This window comes from Pseudophryne corroboree, chromosome 4 (assembly GCF_028390025.1).
Source record: "Pseudophryne corroboree isolate aPseCor3 chromosome 4, aPseCor3.hap2, whole genome shotgun sequence".
Classification (NCBI taxonomy): Eukaryota; Metazoa; Chordata; class Amphibia; order Anura; family Myobatrachidae; genus Pseudophryne; species Pseudophryne corroboree.
The window spans coordinates 867,936,723-867,962,688 of record NC_086447.1 but is presented as its reverse complement, the minus strand read 5'-3'; the positions used below and the strand labels follow the sequence as shown (position 1 = coordinate 867,962,688).

General features: G+C 47.9%; 1 protein-coding gene across 1 annotated transcript in view; it reads right to left on the bottom strand.

The window, feature by feature from the left end:
- Nucleotides 1-1,824: 1,824 nt before the first annotated feature.
- PEX6 (peroxisomal biogenesis factor 6) overlaps nucleotides 1,825-25,966 on the bottom strand; it is a 105,107-nt gene continuing 80,965 nt past the window's right edge. Inside the window, exons 13-17 of the mRNA XM_063918743.1 lie at nucleotides 20,471-20,579; nucleotides 13,999-14,115; nucleotides 13,159-13,236; nucleotides 5,674-5,813; nucleotides 1,825-2,204 (exon numbers count right to left, since the gene is read on the bottom strand). Coding sequence (XP_063774813.1) covers nucleotides 2,056-2,204; nucleotides 5,674-5,813; nucleotides 13,159-13,236; nucleotides 13,999-14,115; nucleotides 20,471-20,579 — 593 coding nt within the window. The 3' untranslated portion in view covers nucleotides 1,825-2,055. The remainder of the gene's footprint in view (nucleotides 2,205-5,673; nucleotides 5,814-13,158; nucleotides 13,237-13,998; nucleotides 14,116-20,470; nucleotides 20,580-25,966) is intronic.

Below are 25,966 nucleotides of genomic sequence, written 5' to 3'. Positions count from 1 at the left end.
TAGGGTATATCAGTGTGGGTCGGGTAGATGAGTGTAGGGTGTGCCAGTGCATGTAGTAGGGTATATCAGTGTGGGTTGGGTAGATGAGTGTAGGGTGTGCCAGTGCATGTAGTAGGGTATATCAGTGTGGGTTGGGTAGATGAGTGTAGGGTGTGCCAGTGCATGTAGTAGGGTATATCAGTGTGGGTTGGGTAGATGAGTGTAGGGTGTGCCAGTGCATGTAGTAGGGTATATCAGTGTTGGTCGGGTAGATGAGTGTAGGGTGTGCCAGTGCATGTAGTAGGGTATATCAGTGTGGGTTGGGTAGATGAGTGTAGGGTGTGCCAGTGCATGTAGTAGGGTATATCAGTGTGGGTTGGGTAGATGGGTGCAGGGTGTGCCAGTGCATGTAGTAGGGTATATCAGTGTGGGTTGGGTAGATGGGTGCAGGGTGTGTCAGTGCATGTAGTAGGGTTTATCAGTGTGGGTCGGGTAGATGGGGGTAAGGTGTGCCAGTGCATGTAGTACAGCTGGGGGTAGGGTATATCAGTGTGGGTTGGGTAGATGAGTGTAGGGTGTGCCAGTGCATGTAGTAGGGTATATCAGTGTGGGTTGGATAGATGAGTGTAGGGTGTGCCAGTGCATGTAGTAGGGTATATCAGTGTGGGTTGGGTAGATGAGTGTAGGGTGTGCCAGTGCATGTAGTAGGGTATATCAGTGTGGGTTGGGTAGATGAGTGTAGGGTGTGCCAGTGCATGTAGTAGGGTATATCAGTGTTGGTCGGGTAGATGACTGTAGGGTGTGCCAGTGCATGTAGTAGGGTATATCAGTGTGGGTTGGGTAGATGAGTGTAGGGTGTGCCAGTGCATGTAGTAGGGTATATCAGTGTGGGTTGGGTAGATGGGTGCAGGGTGTGCCAGTGCATGTAGTAGGGTATATCAGTGTGGGTTGGGTAGATGGGTGCAGGGTGTGTCAGTGCATGTAGTAGGGTTTATCAGTGTGGGTCGGGTAGATGGGGGTAAGGTGTGCCAGTGCATGTAGTACAGCTGGGGGTAGGGTATATCAGTGTGGGTTGGGTAGATGAGTGTAGGGTGTGCCAGTGCATGTAGTAGGGTATATCAGTGTGGGTTGGGTAGATGAGTGTAGGGTGTGCCAGTGCATGTAGTAGGGTATATCAGTGTGGGTCGGGTAGATGGGGGTAAGGTGTGCCAGTGCATGTAGTACAGCTGGGGGTAGGGTTTATCAGTGCGGGCAGGATAGGCGGGGGTAGGGTGTGCCAGTGCATGTAGTAGGGTATATCAGTGTGGGTCGGGTAGATGGGGGTAAGGTGTGCCAGTGCATGTAGTACAGCTGGGGGTAGGGTTTATCAGTGCGGGTAGGATAGGCGGGGGTAGGGTGTGCCAGTGCATGTAGTAGGGTATATCAGTGTGGGTCGGGTAGATGGGGGTAAGGTGTGCCAGAGCATATAATACAGCTGTGGGTAGGGTTTATCAGTGTAGGTAGGGTAGGCACAACTACAGTGTACCAGTATGGGTAGTATCTAGAGAAGATATGGGTTTTCAGACAGCATTTAACAATCTGTGATATATGATAAAACAACATCATCCTCACATCCTGCTGCAGCATAGATTCTATATGAAGCCGTGCCCTCTACCGTAACTTATATGGATCCTAGTACTATGGACCGGTCATTCCCCAGGTTACAAGCCGTTGGGCCGGGCAGTGCTGTTTTGTTTCCCATACTGAGCATGTTCTAGTCAGATTAGTAGAATTACAGATACAGATCTGAAGTCATATATCAGGTATACTATCTACACGAGCGCTTCTACTGATTACATAGCGTCACACTGTTTATACAGATGTTTATTACAGGAATATATACATAAATGAGCATTAGGCAGAGAATACTCAGACATTGTACACGATTTCAGCACTATAACTATGGAACGTAGAATGACGGGAGTCACTGCTGCTCACAAGCTGTTGTTCAATCTTATACATTGTCAGTTTTCCTGGACAATATCACTTCCCAACACTATGAACCATTCATCATCCGGGTGCTGTAAAAAGCGACTGTTATATATTGGGGGTTGTCGCAGAAAACTGCTTGTGGACCTTCTCAAAGCGTTCTAGTTCCTGCTGTGACACAGAAGGACGAAGTCGCTCCGCGGCCTGAACGAGATGTTCCATGCGAAGAAGCAGCTCCGTACCGGGCTCATCCAATCCTGAGAGGACATAAGCAGACGGCACTGCATGAATAACCGTAATGGCAGCTAATGGGTACTCGTAGCTTCTGATTGTAATAAGCCCAAAAACGTCACCAGTTACTGCTTAGATAAATCCCTTTTCTCCAGAGCGACAGGATAATAGGAGATTGAATGGACATAAGAACACAGAAGCAACACGCAGGCCATTCCGCAACTGGCAGATGGGCAGCATACTGGCCATATGGACATTACATGGTGGAAAGAAGCATAGCACCGCTAGATCGGATAGTCTGAGCAAATGACCTGGGTAAAAAATAACCTTAGCAAAGCTCTGTCAGCAGAACCTTGGAATGGGCTCAGAATAATGCCCCTTAGTCCAGTGCAAAACCAGGTGGTTAAACGGTGGCCGTACGTGAGCCCTTCCCTTCCCTGTGACAGAAGCCAGAGGTCACTGCAACATACGAGCTAATACTGAAACAGGAGCTAGAGGAGCTGAGATGTTTATGATTCTCTCTAAGAAAACCTTATGCTGCAGAAGTAATGTCCTTATGTGCCATGATGTTAACGGGGATGTTCATAAGTGGTCAAGGCCAAACACAACGCCATTCATAAGAAGATCCAGACAAAGAGAACGAAGGGTCCACAATACAATTGTATTTATGCTGCTTACGGGTGTTAGGAGTGTGTACAGTACTGTAGACACTGTCTGATGCACTGCTCGGAGACCCCTGGCGGGTGTAGTATGGTATCCCGGCGGCCGGGCTCCTGGCGACCAGCATACCGGCGCCGGGAGCTCAACCGCCGGCATACCGACAGCGTGGCGAGCGCAAATGAGCCCCTTGCGGGCTCGCTGCGCTTGCCACGCTGCGGGCACAGTGGCGCGCTACGCTATTTTATTCTCCTTCCAGGGGGGTCGTGGACCCCCACGAGGGAGAAAAAGTGTCAGTATGTCGGCTGACGGGATTCTGGCACCGGTATACTGTGCGTCGGGATCCCGACAGTCGGCATACTGAAGACCACCCCCTCTGGCAGCAGCAACCATTCTGTAGGGTCCATGGTCTTCTAGCTAACTAAAATTGCCCTCCCGATACTCCACTGCCTGGATGGAAATGGCTGATAGAGTAGCCTCAGCCCCTTGTTCACAGGGAATTATCTTACTTGACATCTGTCAATGGGTTTAGTATGAAATACATTATTTATCACCAGTTATTTACATAGCGCACACATATTCCGTAGCGCTTTACAGAGAATATTTTGCCCATTCACATCAGTCCCTGCCCCAGTGGAGCTTACAATCTATATTCCCTATCGCATGTACACACAGACACATTCATACTAGGGTTAATTTTGTTGGGAGCCAATTAACCTACCAGTATATTTTTGGGTTGCGTGAGGAAACCCACGCAAGTACGGGAAGAATATACAAACTCCGCACAGTTAGGGCCATGATGGGAATTGAACCCATGACCTCATTGCTGTAAGGCAAATACATACAATCAAAATCCCCACGGTCAAAATCCCGACAACAATTGACCGACAGTCAAAATCCCAACAAGGTTTTAATACCGACAGTCAAAATACCGACATTTAAAATGTCGACAGGTCAAAAAGTTGACACAAGTTTTTCATTATTTCTTTGGGTGTGTATGTCGACATGGGTCAACATGGACACCGTATAAGTGTACCGCGTCCCCTTGCAAGGCTCGCTGCTCTCAGCACACTATTATATTCCCCCTCCAAGTCCACTGGGATGGTAAAGTACTGTATGAACAAGTCGGTTTCAATTAAAAAATAATGAAAAACTCATGTCGACTTTTTGACCTGCCGACATTTTAAATGTTAGTATTTTGACCTTGTCTGTATTTTAAATGTCGGTATTTTCACCATGTCGGGATTTTGACCGTCGGTCACTTGTCAGGATTTTGACAGTCGGTCACTTGTTGTCTGGATTTTGACCGTATGGATTTTGAATGTAGGTAAATTGACTGCATCCCCTGCCAATGCCAGGGCACAGAAGATGCTGCCTTGACGGTTTAAGTACTTGACTATTGCCATCCTGAAGACCCTATAGATCAACAGAAGACATAAGTTTCCAATTCAGAACATATCGAGCCTGCGGCCCTCCAATCTGATTGTCAGCCTTTGAGACTGGCACTCATGGTCACCACATACCAGTCCAATTAACCCTTAAAAAAGGTGACATGAGACAGAGATGTATCCCACACCCTCAGTAATTCTGCTACAGCTCAAACTGAACTGGGCAAATCGGACTGCATCTATAGTGGCATGTACAAGGCGCCTCACTTGGTGCAATGGTGGGCAAGTTAAACTCAAAGTGCTGATGCCCCTGCCCTGCAACTGCCACAAGAAAGTAGCATTGATGGCAGAATCAAACTGGAGTGTGGTGGGTCCACTCATAGCTGGAGTCAGGGACAGATGTGTTGGACATCTATGTCACTGCACTGCTACATGCAGATGGTCTTCTACAAAGTCCAGAGATGGGGGGTGCTAATTATCATTTTATCCGGATAGGTGGTTAGCTGAAATGAAGACCATTACCCTGGTAAACACTTCAGGGTTAACTGTAGGACCCAAGACTGGAAATCCCAATAGAAAATTATCCACTTGATAGAGTCCTCCACCCATAACAGCTGTAATTGCTCTTGAATCAAATCCATGTGTCCCTCTTTTAGGTCTGATATATAGGCCTATGTGTGCATTCTGACGTATGCCCGGTTCCCACATATAATATGCTGTATCCAAATCTAAGGTATGTTTGTGATGTTTTGTTCTTTCTGAAGCATCAGCCCATTTACTGGGAGTGATATGCCAACAGTTCTTTACTATACCTAAACCACAGACGCAAAATAGTATCAGACCTCTTTAGTGATTGCCACCACCACAGTCCAGAGATGCAGATATGGAGCTAGAAACTATTTCATTTGGTTCCTGATTGTAACAGGGATAAGATGTGGACTCCAGGGGCCTCATGAGGATTGAAACTGGACTCAAAGGAGAATAGGAAGAAACCAAATGTCAGGGGCAGGCAGCAGAGAAGTGAGCTCAGGTAATTTGTATACAGTAGGTTGTCTGCACAGCAAGATAACAGACACTGCCTAACAGAGAAACTACATGGATACTACTTAATGACCACGTCATTTGTATGGATTGAGCTGCTGTGAATGGTCAATTGGGTTCTGTGAAAATTGTCAATTGACTCTGGAAAAGTTGAAAGCTACAAACTAGACATTAACAACTCAGTACCCGGTCAAATACCTTAAACTGGTGCTGATGCAGTTTCCAACAAAGTCTAGTGACCTCAATATACCAATGACACTAGAAGAACCCCCAGCAACAAGTAGACCCATCAAACTAAGCAGGGTCTCCAGTTTACTAAGCTCCTTCCATGGAGTGACCACTTTCCCTTCCAGCTTCCATCCTGCACCTAATCCCACCATTTACAATTTACAAAATCCCTGGTACTTGCCTTCCTGCAGACACTTGATGTTCTCCTTAACGGCACTCATCATTGCGTCTGCACACAGAGCATAGAGGTCAGCACCGGTCAGGGCAGTCGGACAGTATTCTAATACCAGGGAAAGTTCCACAGCGGGGTCCAGAGAGAACCTACAAGAAAAGGGGATACTTCATAGACTGCATCTGGCACGGAGACAGTCTGATGGTCACTGAAATAGTCTCAGATAGCAGAAGATAGCGTTCAGCCCATGACATGACATGACACAGGAGTGAGAACACTCTATTCCGGGAACCAATCGTACCTCTTCGACTGTCCGCTATTACCCAATCTTGTTTTATTACTCTATCGTTCCTAATTGTAAAACACAATGCAGTATGCTGGCGTTATATAAGTAACTGTTATTATTAATTTATTATTAATCATAGTAATAATAATAGTTCACAAAGCACATCTGAAGAGCTGTCCAGAAATATAAGACACCCTCTGATGTAAATGCAAAAATAAGATTTTACTCACCGGTAAATCTATTTCTCGTAGTCCGTAGTGGATGCTGGGAACTCCGTAAGGACCATGGGGAATAGCGGCTCCGCAGGAGACTGGGCACAACTAAAGAAGAAAGCTTTAGGTCACCTGGTGTGCACTGGCTCCTCCCACTATGACCCTCCTCCAAGCCTCAGTTAGGACACTGTGCCCGGACGAGCTGACATAATAAGGAAGGATTTTGAATCCCGGGTAAGACTCATACCAGCCACACCAATCACACCGTATAACTCGTGATACTATACCCAGTTAACAGTATGAATATAACTGAGCCTCTCAACAGATGGCTCAACAATAACCCTTTAGTTAGGCAATAACTATATACAAGTATTGCAGACAATCCGCACTTGGGATGGGCGCCCAGCATCCACTACGGACTACGAGAAATAGATTTACCGGTGAGTAAAATCTTATTTTCTCTGACGTCCTAGTGGATGCTGGGAACTCCGTAAGGACCATGGGGATTATACCAAAGCTCCCAAACGGGCGGGAGAGTGCGGATGACTCTGCAGCACCGAATGAGAGAACTCCAGGTCCTCCTCAGCCAGGGTATCAATTTTGTAGAATTTAGCAAACGTGTTTGCCCCTGACCAAGTTGCAGCTCGGCAAAGTTGGAAAGCCGAGACCCCTCGGGCAGCTGCCCAAGATGAGCCCACCTTCCTTGTGGAATGGGCTTTTACCGATTTTGGCTGCGGTAGTCCAGCCGCAGAATGCGCCAGCTGAATTGTGCTACAAATCCAGCGAGCAATAGTCTGCTTAGAAGCAGGAGCACCCAGTTTGCTGGGTGCATACAGGAGAAACAGCGAGTCAGTTCTCCTGACTCTAGCCGTCCTGGAAACATAATTTTTCAAGGCCCTGACTACGTCCAGTAACTTGGAATCCTCCAAGTCCCTAGTAGCCGCAGGCACCACAATAGTTGGTTCAAGTGAAAAGCTGATATCACCTTAGGGAGAAACTGGGGACGAGTCCTCAATTCTGCCCTATCCATATGGAAAATCAGATAAGGACTTTTATATGACAAAGCCGCCAATTCTGATACACGCCTGGCCGAAGCCAAGGCCAATAACATGACCACTTTCCACGTGAGATATTTTAGATCCACGGTTTTTAGTGGCTCACACCAATGTGATTTTAAGAAACTCAACACCACGTTGAGAACCCAAGGTGCCACTGGAGGCACAACCGGGGGCTGAATATGCAGCACTCCTTTTACAATGTCTGAACTTCAGGTACTGAAGCTAGTTCTTTTTGGAAGAAAATCGACAGAGCCGAGATCTGTACCTTAATGGAGCCTAATTTTAGGCCCATAGACACTCCTGCTTGTAGGAAATGCAGAAATCGACCTAGTTGAAATTCCTCTGTTGGGGCCTTTTTGGCCTCACACCAAGCAACATATTTTCGCCATATGCGGTGATAATGTTTTGCAGTTACATCTTTCCTGGCTTGAATCAGCGTAGGAATGACTTCCTCCGGAATGCCCTTTTCCTTTAGGATCCGGCGTTCAACCGCCATGCCGTCAAAACGTAGCCGCGGTAAGTCTTGGAACAGACAGGGCCCCTGCTGCCGCAGGTCCTGTCTGAGCGGCAGAGGCCATGGGTCCTCTGATATAATTTCTTGAAGTTCTGGGTACCACGCTCTTCTTGGCCAATCCGGAACCACGAGTATCGTTCTTACTCCTCGCCTTCCTATTATTCTCAGTACCTTTTGTATGAGAGGCAGAGGGAGGAACACATAAACCGATTGGTACACCCACGGTGTTACCAGAGCGTCCACAGCTATCGCCTGAGGGTCCTTTGACCTGGCGCAATATCTTTTATAGCTTTTTGTTGAGGCGGGACGCCATCATGTCCACCTGTGGCCTTTCCCAATGGTGTACAATCCTTTGGAAGACTTCTGGATGAAATCCCCACTCTCCCGGGTGGAGGTCGTGTCCGCTGAGAAGATCTGCTTCCCAGTCGTCCACTCCGGGAATGAACACTGCTGACAGTGTTAACACATGATTTTCCGCCCATCTGAGAATCCTTGTGGCTTCTGCCATCGCCATCCTGCTTCTTGTGCCGCCCCGTTGGTTTACATGGGCGACTGCCGTGATGTTGTCTGATTGGATCAGTACCGGCTGGTTTTGAAGCAGAGGCCTTGCCTGACTCAGGGCATTGTAAATGGCCCTCAGTTCCAGAATATTTATGTGTAGGGAAGTCACTTGACTTGACCAAAGTCCCTGGAAGTTTTTTCCCTGTGTGACTGCCCCCCAGCCTCAAAGGCTGGCATCCATGGTCACTAGGACCTAGTCCTGTATGCCGAACCTGCGGCCCTCTTGAATGGAACCTGCCGAATGGGATTGCTTCGTAGGAAGCTACCATTTTTTCCCAGGACTCGCGTGCAATGATGCACCGATACCTGTTTTTGCTTCACGAGGTCTCTGACTAGAGATGACAGTTCCTTGGCTTTCTCCTCCGGGAGAAACACTTATTTCTGTTCTGTGTCCAGAACCATCCCCAGGAACAGTAGACGTGTCGTAGGAACCAGCTGTGACTTTGGACTGTTTAGAATCCAACCGTGCTGTTGTAGCACTTTCCAAAATAGTGCTACCCCGACTAGCAACTGCTCCTTGGACCTTGCCCTTATAAGGATATTGTCCAAGTACGGGATACTTAAAACTCCCTTTTTTTTATTATTTTTTTTAGGAGTATCATCATTTTGGCCATTACCTTGGTAAACACTCTCGGTGCCATGTACAGTCCAAACGGCAGTGTCCGGACTTGGTAATGGTAATCCTGTACCACAAATCTGAGGTACTCCTGGCGAGGATGGTAAATGGGGACATGCAGGTAAGCATCCTTGATGTCCCGGGATCCCATGTAATCCCCCTCGTCCAGGCTTGCAATAACCGCCCTGAGCGATTCCATCTTGAACTTGAATTTTTTTTTATGTATGTGTTCAAGTTTAAATATAAAATGGGTCACACCGAACCATGCGGTTTCGGTACCCCAAACCGTGTGGAATAGTAACCCCGTCCTTGTTGAAGTAGGGGCACCTTGAGTATTACCTGCTGGGAATACAGCTTATTAATTGCCTCTAGCGCAGCCTCCCTGCCTGAGGGAGCTGTCGGCCAGGCATATTTGAGGATCCACCTGTGAGCGAGCCCACTGATCGCTGAAATTTTTGAGACGTCCCCCCACCGTACCTGGCTACACCTGTGGAGCCCCCGCGTCATGCTGTGGACTCAGAGGAAGCGAGAGAAGAATTTTGATTCTGGGAACAGGCTGACTGGTGCAGCTTTTTCCCTCTCCCCATGTCTCTGTACAGAAAGGAAGCGCCTTTGACCCGCTTGTTTTTCTGAAGCCGAAAGGACTGTACCTGATAATACAGTGCTTTCTTAGTCTGTGAGGAAACCTGAGGTAATGGATACGAGGTCCCAGAGACCATCCCCAAATAATTCCTCACCCTTATAAGGCAGAGTCTCTATGTGCCTTTTAAAGTCAGCATCACCTGTCCAGTGACAGGTCTCTAATACCCTCCTGACAGAATGGTCATTACATTCATTTTGGATGCCAGCCGGCAAAATATCCCTCTGTGCATCCCTCATATATAAGACGACGTCTTTAATATGTTCTCATGTGTGACAGGGTCACCGACCACGCTGCAGCAGCACGATCTGCAGGTCTCAGTCTAGTACCTGAGTGTGTAAATACAGACTTCAGGATAGTGCCACCTTTTTTGACAACCGTGTGAGCGCCTTATCCACCCTAGGGGATATCTCCCAGCGTAACTTATCCTCTGGCGGGAAAGGGTACGCCATCAGTAACTTTTTAGAAATTACCAGTTTCTTATCGGGGGGAACCCACGCTTTTCACACACGTCATTCATTCATCTGATGGGGGAACAAAACACTGCCTGCTTTTTCTCCCCAAACATAAAACTCTTTTTAGTGGTACTTGGGTTAATGTCAGAAATGTGTAACACATTTTTTATTGCCGGGATTAAGTCACGGATGTTCCTAGTGGATTGTGTATATGTCTCAACCTTGTCGACACAGGAGTCAGCCTCCGTGTCGACATCTGTGTCTGCCATCTGAGTGAGCGGGCGTTTTTTTTTTTTTTTTGAGCCCCTGATGGCCTTTGAGACGCCTGGGCAGGCGCGGACTGAGAAGCCGGTTGTCCCACAGCTGTTACGTCATCCACCCTTTTATGTAAGGAGTTGACACTGTCGGTTAATACCTTTCACCTAACCATCCACTCTGGTGTCGGCCCCACAGGGGGCGACATCACATTTATCGGCATCTGCTCCGTCACCATATAAGCCTCCTCATTAAACATGTCGACACAGCTGTACCGACACACCGCACACACACAGGGAATGCACTGACTGAGGACAGGACCCCACAAAGCCCTTTGGGGAGACAGAGAGAGAGTATGCCAGCACACACCAGAGCGCTATATAATGTGGGGATTAACACTATAACTGAGTGAAATTTCTCCAATAGCTGCTTGTATATATAATATTGCGCCTAAATTTAGTGCCCCCCCTCTCTTTTTAACCCTTTGAGCCTGAAAACTACAGGGGAGAGCCTGGGGAGCTTTCTTCCAGCTGCACTGTGAAGAGTAAATGGCGCCAGTGTGTCTGAGGGAGATAGCTCCGCCCCTTTTTCGCGGACTTTTCTCCCGCTTTTTTCTGGATTCTGGCAGGGGTATTTACCACATATATAGCCTCTGGGGCTATATATTGTGGTATTTTTGCCAGCCAAGGTGTTAATATTGCTGCTCAGGGCGCCCCCCCCCCCCAGCGCCCTGCACCCTCAGTGACCGGAGTGTGAGGTGTACATGAGGAGCAATGGCGCACAGCTGCAGTGCTGTGCGCTACCTTGGTGAAGACTGATGTCTTCTGCCGCCGATTTTCCGGACCTCTTCTTGCTTCTGGCTCTGTAAGGGGGACGGCGGCGCGGCTCCGGGACCGAACACCAAGGACTGGGCCTGCGGTCGATCCCTCTGGAGCTAATGGTGTCCAGTAGCCTAAGAAGCCCAATCCGGCTGCAAGCAGGCGAGTTCGCTTCTTCTCCCCTTAGTCCCTCGCTGCAGTGAGCCTGTTGCCAGCAGGTCTCACTGAAAATAAAAAACCTAAATCTATACTTTCTTTCTAAGGGCTCAGGAGAGCCCCTAGTGTGCATCCAACCTCGGCCGGGCACAAAATCTAACTGAGGCTTGGAGGAGGGTCATAGTGGGAGGAGCCAGTGCACACCAGGTGACCTAAAGCTTTCTTTAGTTGTGCCCAGTCTCCTGCGGAGCCGCTATTCCCCATGGTCCTTACGGAGTTCCCAGCATCCACTAGGACGTCAGAGAAATTGCATATACATTCGCATAATTGCGATGCATACTCAGAAATCAAGTACCAACGACAGTTGCGGTTGAACCATGCCTACTCAGAATAATGAGTGTGCAGTCACACCGGCGCCATGTTTTTATACACAAACCATTGCAACTGACGTCACATACACGCCCAAAACCGGATAAGATCTGCCAGCACTTTTCCAACCACTCCCCACAAACGCCATTTTAACACCCACGAATGGTCACTTCCTGTCACTCAAATTGCGATCACATTTCACTGAAGCTGCGATCGCATTTTAGCCTTTGTGCACGCGCAATGCATTCGTAGCGCATGCACAGTCTGTCGATATTCACCCAATTCGCAATTTTGCAACTGAGGCTGAATAAGGCCCCATGTCCACAATAGTATCACAGCTATCATACGTTGAGTACACAAATGACAATACACCCAAACGCAGATAGTTTAGTAATGTTTCCTGGACTAGTTACAATGTAATTTCCACAACACCAATCTTTTGCAATGCACATATTGTCGTTCACAGACCGATCCCCTACTTGTCGACCTTTTCATTGTAGACATTTCAATTGCAGACAATCCGACTGTTAAATTGTGGAGGTTGTAGACTAAAGTGACAAATTTTTTCCTGGCTACAACCCGTAATTATAACTTTATTATGACTCAAGATGGATTATTAAAAGAAAATCTCTCAACAATCCACCTGGATCTATTCAGAATCCGCAGCATTTAAATTCATGCATCAAACTCATATTGTCCAAATAGACCAGTGATGGGGAACCTTTGGCACTCCAGCTGTTGTTGACCTACACATCCCAGCATGCCGTGCTACAGTTTTGCTATTTGGCCATGCTAAAACTGTAGCAGGCAGTGGCGTATCTATAATGGGTGCAGTGTGTGCGGTGCACACGGGCCCCTGAGTCCAGGGGGGGCCCCCTATACACACATTTCTCCTATACTTACCTTTCCGGAGTCCATCGCTGTGGGCCCCTCCTCTCCCGTAGCGCCGCTACTAGTGCACTGACCACTAGAGACTCTGGCACAGTGCCAGAGTCTACAGCGCATGCGCAAGACTCCGAAAAAATGGTGCGGCGGCCATTTTTCGGAGTCCAGCGCATGCGCTGTAGACTCTGGCACTCTGACAGAGTCTACAGCGCTCAGAGCGCTAGCGCAGCGGTGACGGCTATGGGAGAGGAGGGGGCCTAAACACGGAGTCTGCACACAGGTCCCCTCCTCTCTAGAGATGCCCCTGGCAGCAGGGCATGCTGGGATGTTTAGTTCTACAACAGCTGGAGTGCCAAAGGTTCCCCATCACTGAAATAGATTGTAAGCTTATTGCGAGCGCCGTCTTACCACTTTGTCTAGTAGTACACTATTGTTTTAGTGTTTTTATTCCCAATTGTCAAGCGTTTTGGAGGATGCTGGCGCTACATAAATGTTAATAAAATACCATTGTCCCCTGAAGCATCGTAACACAGTTTACCAGAAGTCACAACCTAGTGCACAGGACTATATTGCACATAAAACATACAAAATTGTATAGCATCAAAGAAATGCCCCTTTAAAACACGCCGACACAAAACATGTACAGCTGACGCACATGCAGATACTCACTTGCGTGTTATGGCCTCTAGAACTTTCAGCTGTGACTCACGGTCCTCATTAATCCCAACATACACCAGTTTGTCAAACCTGGGGGAACATGGAAACCACAACTGCGTAAGGAGCCCATATAATCAGGTTGTAAAATCAGGCGCCCAAAGCCGGTCATTCAGGGCTATAATACTGTCCGGTATCCTGGACCAGAAGATCTCACACATCTCACTACGCATCTATAGAGGGTTTCCCACATCTTACCAGCATTGTAACATTAGCACCAACCATATATTACAGAGATGTTTTACAGACTGAAAAGTAGATACATTGAGCCGTAGAGAAAGATAAAATGGAAAAGTTGACCAATCAGCTTCTATCATTTATCTAGTGTAGCCTATGACATGACAGTTAGGAGCTGATTGATTGATAGCAGTGGGAAGGAGATGATGGTATACTGTGACTGAGGGAATGAAAAGCACATGAGGGAACAGGGCCCTGCTCGTGAGAGCTTACAGTCTAAAGTACTAGGGATACCATGCTGATCCGGGCAAATAGAATCACATCTAAGCCAAACTTTTCCATGGTACATAATAGTCATTACTAGCACTTAAAATTGTCACCTTCAATGTTACTTATTAAAGTACAAATATTTAAGTCTTTTATTACATCTAAATACAATATTATAAAGGACATTTACTATATATGTAGCATGCAGGAGCTAACCCAGGACCAGTGTATTCAAATGGTGTCTTTGTTATTCAGGGGACCAGGTCTATTGTATATCTCCATGTACTGTAGGTAGTATAGGATAGGACATATCAGTTTATGAACAAACAGCTAAAGGAAAATGTACTCTACCTCCCAGGTCGCAGCAAAGCTGAATCCAACAGATCAGGGCGATTTGTGGCTCCAATCACGAAGACATCGTTTGACGAGTGTAGTCCGTCCATCTCCGCCAATAGCTGAGACACCACCCTGTATACACAAAGGCAGGCATTTACCTGTGGGCAATTCTCTATCCTACTCCAATACTGGAGCTCAATTTACACCGTCTGCAGGGCAGGCAGGGACAGAACTTATTCTGCAAAACTATAGACGTCATCTCTAATGGCCTAAGGTTATTCCAAACTATCATTTATACCTGGGCAGAAACCATGTTTTAAGAATTCTCCACACTGGACCATCACATAGATAATTACTGTTTAATTTATAAGGCGCCACAAGGGTCCAATAGCGCCGTACAGGGATAAAACTGAGAACAAGTTACACTAATACAGACAGTAAAATCACAGATCTATAACTAAAGTGAGCATTTAGCCCATATGTACGGTCATAGAAATTAATCTTAATAGACCGTTTTGAAATTATACTTTTATTGCACTACCATTCATACAGACTACCCTGGCAGGTCCTGCTTCAGATCACCATTCATACAGACTACCCTGGCAGGGTCCTGCTTCAGATCACCATTCATACAGACTACCCTGGCAGGGTCCTGCTTCAGATCACCATTCATACAGACTACCCTGGCAGGGTCCAACTTCAGATCACCATTCATACAGACTACCCTGGCAGGGTCCTGCTTCAGATCACCATTCATACAGACTACCCTGGCAGGTCCTGCTTCAGATCACCATTCATACAGACTACCCTGGCAGGGTCCAGCTTCAGATCACCATTCATACAGACTACCCTGGCAGGTCCTGCTTCAGATCACCATTCATACAGACTACCCTGGCAGGGTCCTGCTTCAGATCACCATCCATACAGACTACCCTGGCAGGTCCTGCTTCAGATCACCATTCATACAGACTACCCTGGCAGGGTCCAGCTTCAGATCACCATTCATACAGACTACCCTGGCAGGTCCTGCTTCAGATCACCATTCATACAGACTACCCTGGCAGGGTCCAGCTTCAGATCACCATTCATACAGACTACCCTGGCAGGGTCCTGCTTCAGATCACCATCCATACAGACTACCCTGGCAGGGTCCTGCTTCAGATCACCATCCATACAGACTACCCTGGCAGGGTCCTGTTTCAGATCACCATTCATACAGACTACCCTGGCAGGGTCCTGCTTCAGATCACCATTCATACAGACTACCCTGGCAGGGTCCTGCTTCAGATCACCATTCATACAGACTACCCTGGCAGGGTCCAACTTCAGATCACCATTCATACAGACTACCCTGGCAGGGTCCAACTTCAGATCACCATTCATACAGACTACCCTGGCAGGGTCCTGCTTCAGATCACCATTCATACAGACTACCCTGGCAGGGTCCTGCTTCAGATCACCATCCATACAGACTACCCTGGCAGGGTCCTGCTTCAGATCACCATCCATACAGACTACCCTGGCAGGGTCCTGCTTCAGATCACCATTCATACAGACTACCCTGGCAGGTCCAGCTTCAGATCACCATCCATACAGACTACCCTGGCAGGGTCCTGTTTCAGATCACCATTCATACAGACTACCCTGGCAGGGTCCTGCTTCAGATCACCATCCATACAGACTACCCTGGCAGGGTCCTGCTTCAGATCACCATTCATACAGACTACCCTGGCAGGTCCAGCTTCAGATCACCATCCATACAGACTACCCTGGCAGGGTCCTGCTTCAGATCACCATCCATACAGACTACCCTGGCAGGGTCCTGCTTCAGATCACCATCCATACAGACTACCCTGGCAGGGTCCTGTTTCAGATCACCATTCATACAGACTACCCTGGCAGGGACCAGCTTCAGATCACCATCCATACAGACTACCCTGGCAGGGTCCTGCTTCAGATCACCATTCATACAGACTACCCTGGCAGGGTCCAGCTTCAGATCACCATCCATACAGGCTACCTTGGCAGGGTACTGCTTCAGATCACCATTCATACAGGCTACCCTGGCATGGTCCTGCTTCAGATCACCATCCATACATACTACCCTGGCAGGGTCCTGCTTCAGATCATTTTAATAACTCCTATGGAAATTTGTGAAATGATTACTCTAATTACTCTCCAAAATAGTAGTAACTCTTTTTTGTGTGTTAAAATTTGATTTTTAGTCTCTTATTTTTTAACAATATAAGGTTTCGATTTTATTAGACTTGTCCCGCTATACGTCCCACTTACAGTAACTCTGGACCAGCTGACTGTTGCCCTACAGTGGTCATATAGTCTAAAATAAGAAGAACTAGTGGGTTCTCAACTTAACCCAAAAGAAAAAGAATTGAAAACAAGAGAGAGTATCTCCGGCGCGGAGACTTCATAGATCAGATCTTTGATGTGACACTTCTGCTATGTAAAATGAGTCCCTTACTCTCTATAAATGGGAGTCAAGCATATAGGACTGTTAAAGGTAGTGTCATTACTTAAGATATAAGTGGTCAAACCCCCTTTTACCCAAACATGAAATCTGGGCTGCAATAGGCAAATAAAGAGATGACCCAACAAAAAATGATAATCAATAATCCAGTGCCGGGAAACACCTCCTGAGGAAGAAGCCAGGTGCCAGGAACCACTGCCTGAGGAAGCGAACCAATGCCGGGAAACACTGAGGAAGAGGCCTGATACCGGGAAACACTGCCTGAGGAAGAGGCCAGGTGCCAGGAAACGCTGCCTGAGGAAGCGGCCCAATGCCGATAAACACTGAGGAAGAGACCAGATACCGGCAAACACTGCCTGAGAAAGTGGCCTAATGCCGGTAAACACTGCCTGAGTGCCCGAGGAAGTGGCCAGGTTCTGGGAAACGCTGCCTGAGAAAGCAACAAGGTGCCTGGGAAACGCTGCCTGAGGAAGTGACCAGGTGCCGGGAAACACTGCCTGAGGAAGTGGCCAGGTGCTGGGAAACGCTGCCTGAGGAAGTGGCCAGGTGCTAGGAAACGCTGCCTGAAGAAATGGCCAGGTGCCGGGAAACGCTGACTGAGAAAGCAACAAGGTGCCAAGAAACACTGCCAGAGGAAGTGGCCAGGTGCCGGGAAACACTGACTGAGGAAGCAACAAGGTGCCGAAAACGCTGCCTGAGGAAGCAACAAGGTGCCGTAAAACGCTGCCTGAGGAAGCAACAAGGCGCTGTGAAACGCTGCCTGAGGAAGTGACGAGGTGCAGGGAAATGCTGCCTGAGGAAGTGACCGGGTGGCGGGAAACGCTGCCTGAGGAAGTGACCAGGTGCCGGGAAACGCTGCCTGAGGAAGTGACCGGGTGGCGGGAAACGCTGCCTGAGGAAGTGACCAGGTGGCGGGAAACGCTGCCTGAGGAAGTGACGAGGTGTCGGGAAACGCTGCCTGAGGAAGTGACGAGGTGCCGGGAAATGCTGCCTGAGGAAGTGACCAGGTGCCGGGAAACGCTGCCTGAGGAAGTGACCGGGTGGCGGGAAACGCTGCCTGAGGAAGTGACCGGGTGGTGGGAAACGCTGCCTGAGGAAGTGACCAGGTGCCGGGAAACGCTGCCTGAGGAAGCGACCAGGTGCCGGGAAACGCTGCCTGAGGAAGCGACCAGGTGTCGGGAAACACTGTCTGAGGAAGTGGCCCGGTGCCACAAATTGCTCTGCAGTTTTGTAGTGACATCATCTATGTGAGAGGTGATATAATGTAGCGACATCATCCATGTGAGACTGCCCAGGAAATAATGTACTAACATCATCTACCTGAGACGGAATATAATGTAGTGACACCATCTATGTGAGATGGGATATAATGTACTGACATCTATGTGAGACGGGATATAATGTAGTGACATCATGTATGAGAGGCAGGATATAATTTAGTGACACCACCCACGTGAGGCAGGATGTGATGTAGTGACATCATCTATGTGAGACAGTTTCGTGTTCCTGTAGATGACTTACATGCTGTATAAGAAACAGTTCTCGTAACAATAATTCACAAAACCATTGCTATCCCCTCACTGTAATGGTGTATTGGTATCACATCATGCTGTGCGTCACGCTGCTTTTCCTGTACCCTGTGCGTTTCCCACACTCAGAGGCAGTTAGTAAGACACACCTTTAGTCTCAGAGGTTTCCTGCCGCTCTGTAGGTAGGACAATGATACTAATAAAGGATACAGTATGAGTGTGTAGGTGTGTTTTGCCCTAGGCCAGTAACCAGAATGCCAGTGATATATGGAGGTATAGCAGTGGGCCTGGCAGTGTCTGTGTACTGAGCGGAGAGTAACCCCTTGCATCACCACAGAGCACAGCAGAACAGTAGTGTCTCTGTATGGACACCCAGCAATGTCACTGACACTTCACCTGGGAACACTCCATACTCTATTTCACTCCTGCACCCCAATAATTAGCGATCACTTGCAGATGTGATATTAGTATGCTGGCATGAAATGACCACAAGTGATCCTACAATGCTCAGATACAGGAGAATCCTCGGACACTTACTTCTGCAGCCTTTGTCATACCGTAGTTTAAAAAATAAATAAATTCAATTTTTGTTCCCAGAAAAATCATCAAATCATGTGACAATAATGTATTTAGTATGGAAAGATGAGGGGAGGGGTGGGGGTTATACAGTACACATTGGGGTATATGGAATAGGTTTCAGGTTGGTTTTCCTTAAAACAAATTGCTGCTTTAAATTTAACAGCTAAACTGCCAGAATCACGCCAATTCCAGGAGATCAGATCCTACAGGAGGGTTGGGTTTGTGCGACCGGCGTTTTGGGGGGTCGAGCACAACGAAGTCCCTTGCGGGCTCAGTGGCTTGCTGCGCTCGCCACAGGTTCTATTCCCGCTCTGTGGGTGTTGGTTGTCGTGGACACCCACGAGTGGGAATAGTCCCTGGCAGTCGGCATGCCGACTGTCAGGCTTTTAAGAGAGCGGGATCCCGGCAGCAGTATAGAGACCAACGGGATTCCCGACTGCCAGTCACATAACTACATCCCCTACAGGATAAACCCCATTGTGATCATACAGTATAAGAGCCACATTCCAAATGTTGATAACTGCGTCATTTACTTTGAGCAGAGCTCAGAGCCGTCACTGAGCTGCACGGTGAGGCCAGCACCAATGTTCATGTGCCATGAGATGAGCTTCACCAACATGGACGGCTGGTGAGCGATCACTGTATTTGTTTTTCCATCTTTGAAGAGTGGTTACCGTGGCTACAGTGATGAGTGAACTTTTGTCCAATGAGAATAGAGCGCTGCAGTTTCTTCTGACTGTATGACCTCTCCTATAAGCACTCACCGGAGTGTGCTCAGTGCAGCTGCACATCCTGCAAGTTTCTGGGCAGATATGGGCATGATATGGGCAGTTGCACTGATATGGGCAGTTGTACTGACACCAGCAGTCACGTTCAGATGAACATTCTGCGCCTCCACATGGCTGGTGCAACTCTGCAGCTACCAGGTGTTACAGACAGTCCGCGCAGAGCAGCAATGTGGCTCCTATCTAATGCCTGAAGTCTGCCGTTTAATTACACCCGCACGCGACACCCCTCAGCAGACTCACCCAAGAAAGAGTACAGGGTCTGAGATTTAGCCACAACTAAGAAGTGTCCATATTCTGATGAATAAAATGTAAGGACAGCCACGTGCAACATCTGCTATTCCTTCTTAGGAATCTATGATCCACTTCTACACCTGTGTCCTGCAACTGCTGAGGGAAATATGAAACGCATCCATTGCTGAGGTTGCCTTAAATTTATGCTTCTGGTTCAAAAACAACTTTATTAGAAATGAACACAGCGAGCATAACATAGTCCTCGTGCAGCAATGACACCATGTAGTATGTGGGTACCTAGAACCTCCTTTACAAAGTGCACAGCACACGCACAGGAAGTCCCTCGGGTTATGCATCAGTCTGATGTATCTGTAGGGGCACCCATACACCCTATGTCAGCGAATGCCTCCACAAACTCAGACGCAAATGTATGACTGGCAGAGAAAACGACACCTCTCATTACATTAACCTTTTAACCTATGTCTGACCATGAGATAGGGGGCTGTGGCACTTTGTGGGGTACCAACTCTTTAACCACTAGGCCAAACTGCAACAGGAAGGGACAAAACACCATAAAAGTACAGTATGGTGTTTGCTGCAAAGTTCTGCGGAGTACAGACGTCAGAGCGCCCTTCCACAGGGAAGACAACTCCTTTACAAATGTGCCCTCTCAGCCCGTTATCGGATGGTCACGCTTCATCAGTGTAAGAATGTTTGTTTTTAATGCATGGAATAATTTTTTACTTCACAGGTTAATGAATAAAACTTTTCCCTCCAAAAAATGTTTTTCCCAGCTTTGAGTGCCGTAGTCTCCTCTTAGCATATATTAAATCTCGAGGTGCATATCATGTGTCTGATGCAAGACAGTGTCTCACCTGTCCATGACGCCTCCTGAATCTCCACTCCTTCCCCGATTAGGAGCTAATGAGTCCAGCTCATCAAAGAATATAATGCATGGGGCAGCAGCTCGCCCGCGAGAGAAGACTGCAGGAAGAGAAAATGATGGCGGAAATAAAACAATGACATGCAGAGACAGAAAACAGAGCACAGGCAGAGAGGAAGAGGACAGGAGGTAGAGGTGTGACGAAAAGGCATGGAGAGAGATAGGGGAAGAGGAAATAAAGAGATATAGGAAAGGGAGATAGAGAGATAGAGGCAGGGGAGAGAGAGAGACAGAGGAAGTGGAGAGAGAGATAGAGGAAGAGGAGAGAGAGAGTAAGGGGAGAGAAAGAGTACATGAAAAAAGACTGCGGAGGGAGGAGAGAGCAAGTAGAGAAAGGAGAGAGAGAGAGAGAGAGAGAGAGAAAGAGAGAGAGAGAGAGAGTAGAGGAAGGAGAGAGAGAGACAAAGAAAAAGAGAAGGAAAGAGAAAGAGTGTTGATGTAAGAGACAAAGAGAGGGTGAAGAAAGGGAAGAGAAAGAAAGAGTAGAAGGAAAAAAAGAGAGATTAGAGCAGGGGTATTCAACAAGCGGCCCTCCCGCTGTTATGGAATTATACATTCCAGCATGTCCTGCCACAGTTTTGCTATTAGGGCATGCTAAAACTGTGGAAAGCATACTGGGATGTGTAGTTCCACAGCAGCTGGAGGGCCACATGTTGAACATCCTGGGTGTAGAAGCAGTTAAGAGGAAGTCGAGGAATGCGAGAGGGAGCATGTCAAGGGGGAGAGAGAGAGTAAAGGGCCCCATACACTAGAAAGATAATGCCAGATTTCAGCCCAATTTGGGCATTTGGGCCGATATCAGGATTTTGGTACTTACCGATAAATCCCTTTCTCCGATTCCACAGGGGCCACTGGAGCGTAGTTACAATGGGGAAATAGTAGGCAGTAAATGGGAGCTGGCACTTTAAAATTTTCACACTGTGGCTAGCTCCTCCCCTACTATCTCCCCTCCAAGCCAGTCTACGTAAAACTGTGCCCGATGAGAGATGGAATAAACAAACCTTAAGGTAGAGGAGGTTAATGACGCCCTGTAAACCAGGATAATCCAAACTAAACCTGGAACAGAACCTGACAAAAACCAGGCTAGCCTGAACTCAACAAGCAGTCATATGGTGATCTGCAAACCTTTAAGCAAAAAACAAGGAGAAACAGCGCTGGGCGGGCGTCCAGTGGCTCCTGTGGAATCGGAGAAAGGGATTTATCGGTAAGTACCAAAATCCTGATTTCTCCTTCATCCACTAGGGGCCACTGGAGCGTAGTTACAATGGGGACGTCCCAGAGCTCCCAAAAACGGGTGGGAGAGCGCTGAGAGTCCTGTAAAAACTGCTCGGCCAAACTGTGATGCAGAGGCCGCAAAAGTGTCAAACTTGTAGAATTTGACAAAACGAATGTCGGTCTGACCAAGTAGCCGCCCGACAAAGTATTCATGGAGACCTCACGGGCAGCCGCCCACGAAGGTCTTACAACGCGCGTAAAGTGCGCTGAAAAGGAAAACGGAGGCTCCCTAGTAACTGGCAAGAAGACTGTCTGATGGTCAGATGTATCCAACGGCCCAGCGTACGCTGGGACCCCGGCTATTTAGCACGGGAGCATCATACAGAGACAAAGAAGAAAAACACTTTGTCGAATAGCCGAAGACCTCTGTAGAGAGAGTCGGCGAGCCCTGACAAGCCTTCAAAGAGGACCGAAAAAAACACTAGTGTCAGATTTATCTGAAAAATGGATATCCCCTCTGGAAGAAACGACTGCTGAGGCCGAAGCTCAGCCGGGGGAGTTGCCAATAGAGTACTCCCTGAAAAAGAGGCCGAACCTACGGTCGCTAGACTAATCTCTTTTGGAAGAAAACGGAAAAAGGCAGAGAGCTAAAATTCCGGTCATTGTGGTCTGAAGCGCAGCGGAGTCAAATCTCCCAGAGAAACCACAGATGAATGGTAACTGAAAGAAGGGGAAAAACCCCTTTTATCCTTGTTATGTCCCATAAAGTTTTCCAAAAGTGGCAAAAGCGAGAAGAGGTAACAGACTTCTGAAATCGGTGCCCAGTAGGCCTAACCGAACTAGGGAACTCGTCCCTTCTGAGGTCTCGTGAATAGTCACCCGTTTAAACGAAGCAAGTGTAAGATTGAACAAAGAAAAAGGACCCTGTTGAAGTAGACAGTCCAGTCGAGGTAGGAGCCCAGGCTCCTCTACTGACAACAGGTGTATCTGTATCTTCAAGTCATGCGTGGCCCAACCAGCGCCACCGAGAGGACTAGCACACAATTCCCTCATGTGTTACAGAACATGAGGTAGAAATAGAAAAGGAGGCAGGATAGAGTAACCAGAAAACTCCCCGGAGCCCTGAGAGCCTCCTCGGCTACTGCCGCCAGAGCTCACGTCCGAGAGTAGTAAAGGGTTAAAGAGTCAGTCAGAACGCCCTGAGGTCGATCCGAAATCTCCGCCCACAGCGGACCGGCTGACAAAACTCCGGGGAATGTTCCCTCACCCGGGAGTCTGACCTGGAAAGAAGATTGTTGTCCTCCGCTCAGAGAGAAATGTAGGCGACCACTCATTGCGTCGCAACTTGATTGAAGGAATAGAGTACCTGGTGCCGAGGAAGGAAAAATCCTCTGACGAACCGTGTTGAGAAACGTCTACGAGGAGCATAGATAGGATCTGTGTCGAACCAGAAGCTCCTGGAACCTCCGGATATTCCGAAGCCACCTAATGTACAGAGTGGGATAGTAGCAGTAGATTGTCCCATTAGGGAACCAACGTCACCTACTGTCCTTGAAAAAGAGTTATTGTGTGATCTTCCTGAACCCTGTGGGAGCGGAAGAGAGACCGAAAGGAAAGGACTGACAGCGAAAATGAGAATCCTGTAATGCGACTCTGAGAAAAGCCCGTCCAACGGAAATCAGTAAACAGGCATCCCTGAAGACAAGGGACACGTAAAACCCCCTTTCTTGTTCAAAACTAGCAATCACAGACTGAAAGGATTGTAAGGCCAGAATAGGCCTGGCCTAGTCAACTGGCTTCGGAACGTGAACAGAAAACAAAGGCCTGAGTACTGTTCCGATTCAAAGGATATCTGAGAAACAGGGATCAACATCCTTTTCGGTTAAAAACATATGGAGTGCCACCTGCAGTATGACTCTCTTGATTCCTGAAAAGGTTGTACAGCAAAATCTAGTCTGTAACCGCCCAATCCTTCTCAGTACTCCCCGTAGGACCAGCAACATGTGCCTACCCTGGGACCCTCCAGCTGGTAGGAAGGTTTGACCTGTAGTGAGTGTATAGGATGACCTAAACTCGGACTGGACCGAGGATGTTGAACCGCTGCTTCAGCCTGTCACCCTGGCGACATAGATATCGTGTGTGGAGTCGAAAGCTTGAAAGGCACGGAAAGATCTAGATGAAAAACCGGTAAAGGTCTGTCCTGAAGCTGGGGCAGCAGTAGGAGAAAGAAAAGTGGACTTACCTCCAATGGTTCAAGAAATCCTGCAGATAGTTCCTTCCCCTGAACCATCTGCCCCGTAGGATTTCATGTTCACCTGTCACTGTTGCAGCCCCAGAGGTCGTCTGGTTAAGACAGCCCAAGCGAAAATGCAGGTTCCGAGTCTGCAGACGTGGAGACCTCCAAAGAAGATAAAGCAGAATCGTGATTCTGACCTGTACCAAAATATCAGTTTCCTCTGTAACCTAGAGGACAATTGGTCCACAACCTACCTGCTCCGGACAAGGTAGAACCCTGCTGCCGTATATGTGTGGATACTTGAGCAATGTTGCCTCAGGAAAACGGCAGCTTGTTGGACCGGTGATACATCGAGGGTAAACCTTGGAGAGGTTCTGATACCATTTCCCTCCTTCTGCGGGGAAAAGATAGGAAAACAAACATTGTTTTATACCTGAAATTGTGTATGCGGGTGTCTGCAAGCTGCCTACCGGAGCCTGTCCAGCTCATCCGAAACTGGACCATTTCGTCATCTGCGCCGAACCCTGATGTATCTGACGTGTCCGCCTTCTTTACCTGCAGTATCAGACAAACTGCTGTATAATGCACCTGGATATTCTGAGACACTGGTTGAGATTGCACAGAAAACAGACATCCACTGTATCCTGGGCATCTCTCGCCTCCTCCCCGAGGGGCCTTTCCACTGGTAATCTGTGAGGCTAGCAAGGTTCTTTTAGAAACCTGGAGAGGTGAAATGACGTACAAGGTCTCTGGTTAACAGTGACATTACCTGCGTAATCTGAGCTGTTCCAACAGGAGTGTCCTGCAGGTGCGTGGAGGGCTAAGCAGATGGCTCCACCGCATACTTCACACCTAAGAGGGAATTCTTTGACTATCCCAGGTGAGACAAACGAAAGGAGAAAAGGTGGGTTAAATAAACACAGCACTATGTAAGGTCTGCACTATAATGTGTAGAGACCTACACAATTCCATATAAACCTTCTAGTGAACCCGTAGCGCTGCGCTGTTCTACTGACTGAGCTATCTGTGCTCTGTTGGGATTCAAAACCCCTGTCCCCCTGTTGAGATACCCGCTACTAGCATACTGAGCCGCAACGCTAAAAGTATCTGTTGTGGTACTTGAACCCAGGCCTCTGTGATTGGGTGTTTAGGGGATTAGTGTGCTGAGTCACACTGTTTATATATATATATATATATATATATATATATATATATATATATATATATATATATATACACAGTCCCCAAATTGCCAATAGCATTAGTAGCCAGTGACACCAAGGAATAACAAAGGGTAGGCAACACCCCGCCCTGTATGTAGCGTATCGCTAATTAAGGTGCACCAGATGTTTTCGGAGGTTCCGCTGGCTCTTCAAAATGGTGGCCAGCCTGCGAGAGGAGATGGGGGAAAGTGTTATGTGGCAAGGCGGGGCATTTTGTCGTTATAAAACATTGCGGAAGTGGTTTGTTTTACCCCCTATATCTGGCATTGTATGCATATATATCTATATACACATATATACATACACCCGCACACATACAAATATCTATATACACAAACAAACACCCAACAGGGTAGATAAATACTGTGTGAAAAACTGTTATTGCACACTAGATTTAAATCCTTAATGAGCTGATCCCCAGCTCCTGTTATATAGCAGGCTCCCTGATCTACAGCCTTTTGTATGGAATGCCGGGCAGAGGACTCTCATGCATGAAGGAATGGCTGCCAAAGCGAGATATACACAATATCTTATCTCCCTGCACAGAAAGCTAAAATCCCCCTCTGTGACCATGAGCGCTGGGAGCCGCCGCCGGGAGCCCGCTGAGCAAGCGGGAATGTCAGCCTCACCTTTTAAATGTGCTGGAGCGACCGGGGAGCGGAGGTACTGGAGCGGCCGGGGAGCGGAGGTACTGGAGCGGCCGTGGAGCGGAAGTGCTGGAGAGGCCGGAGTACGCGCTGCTGTAGCGGCCGGG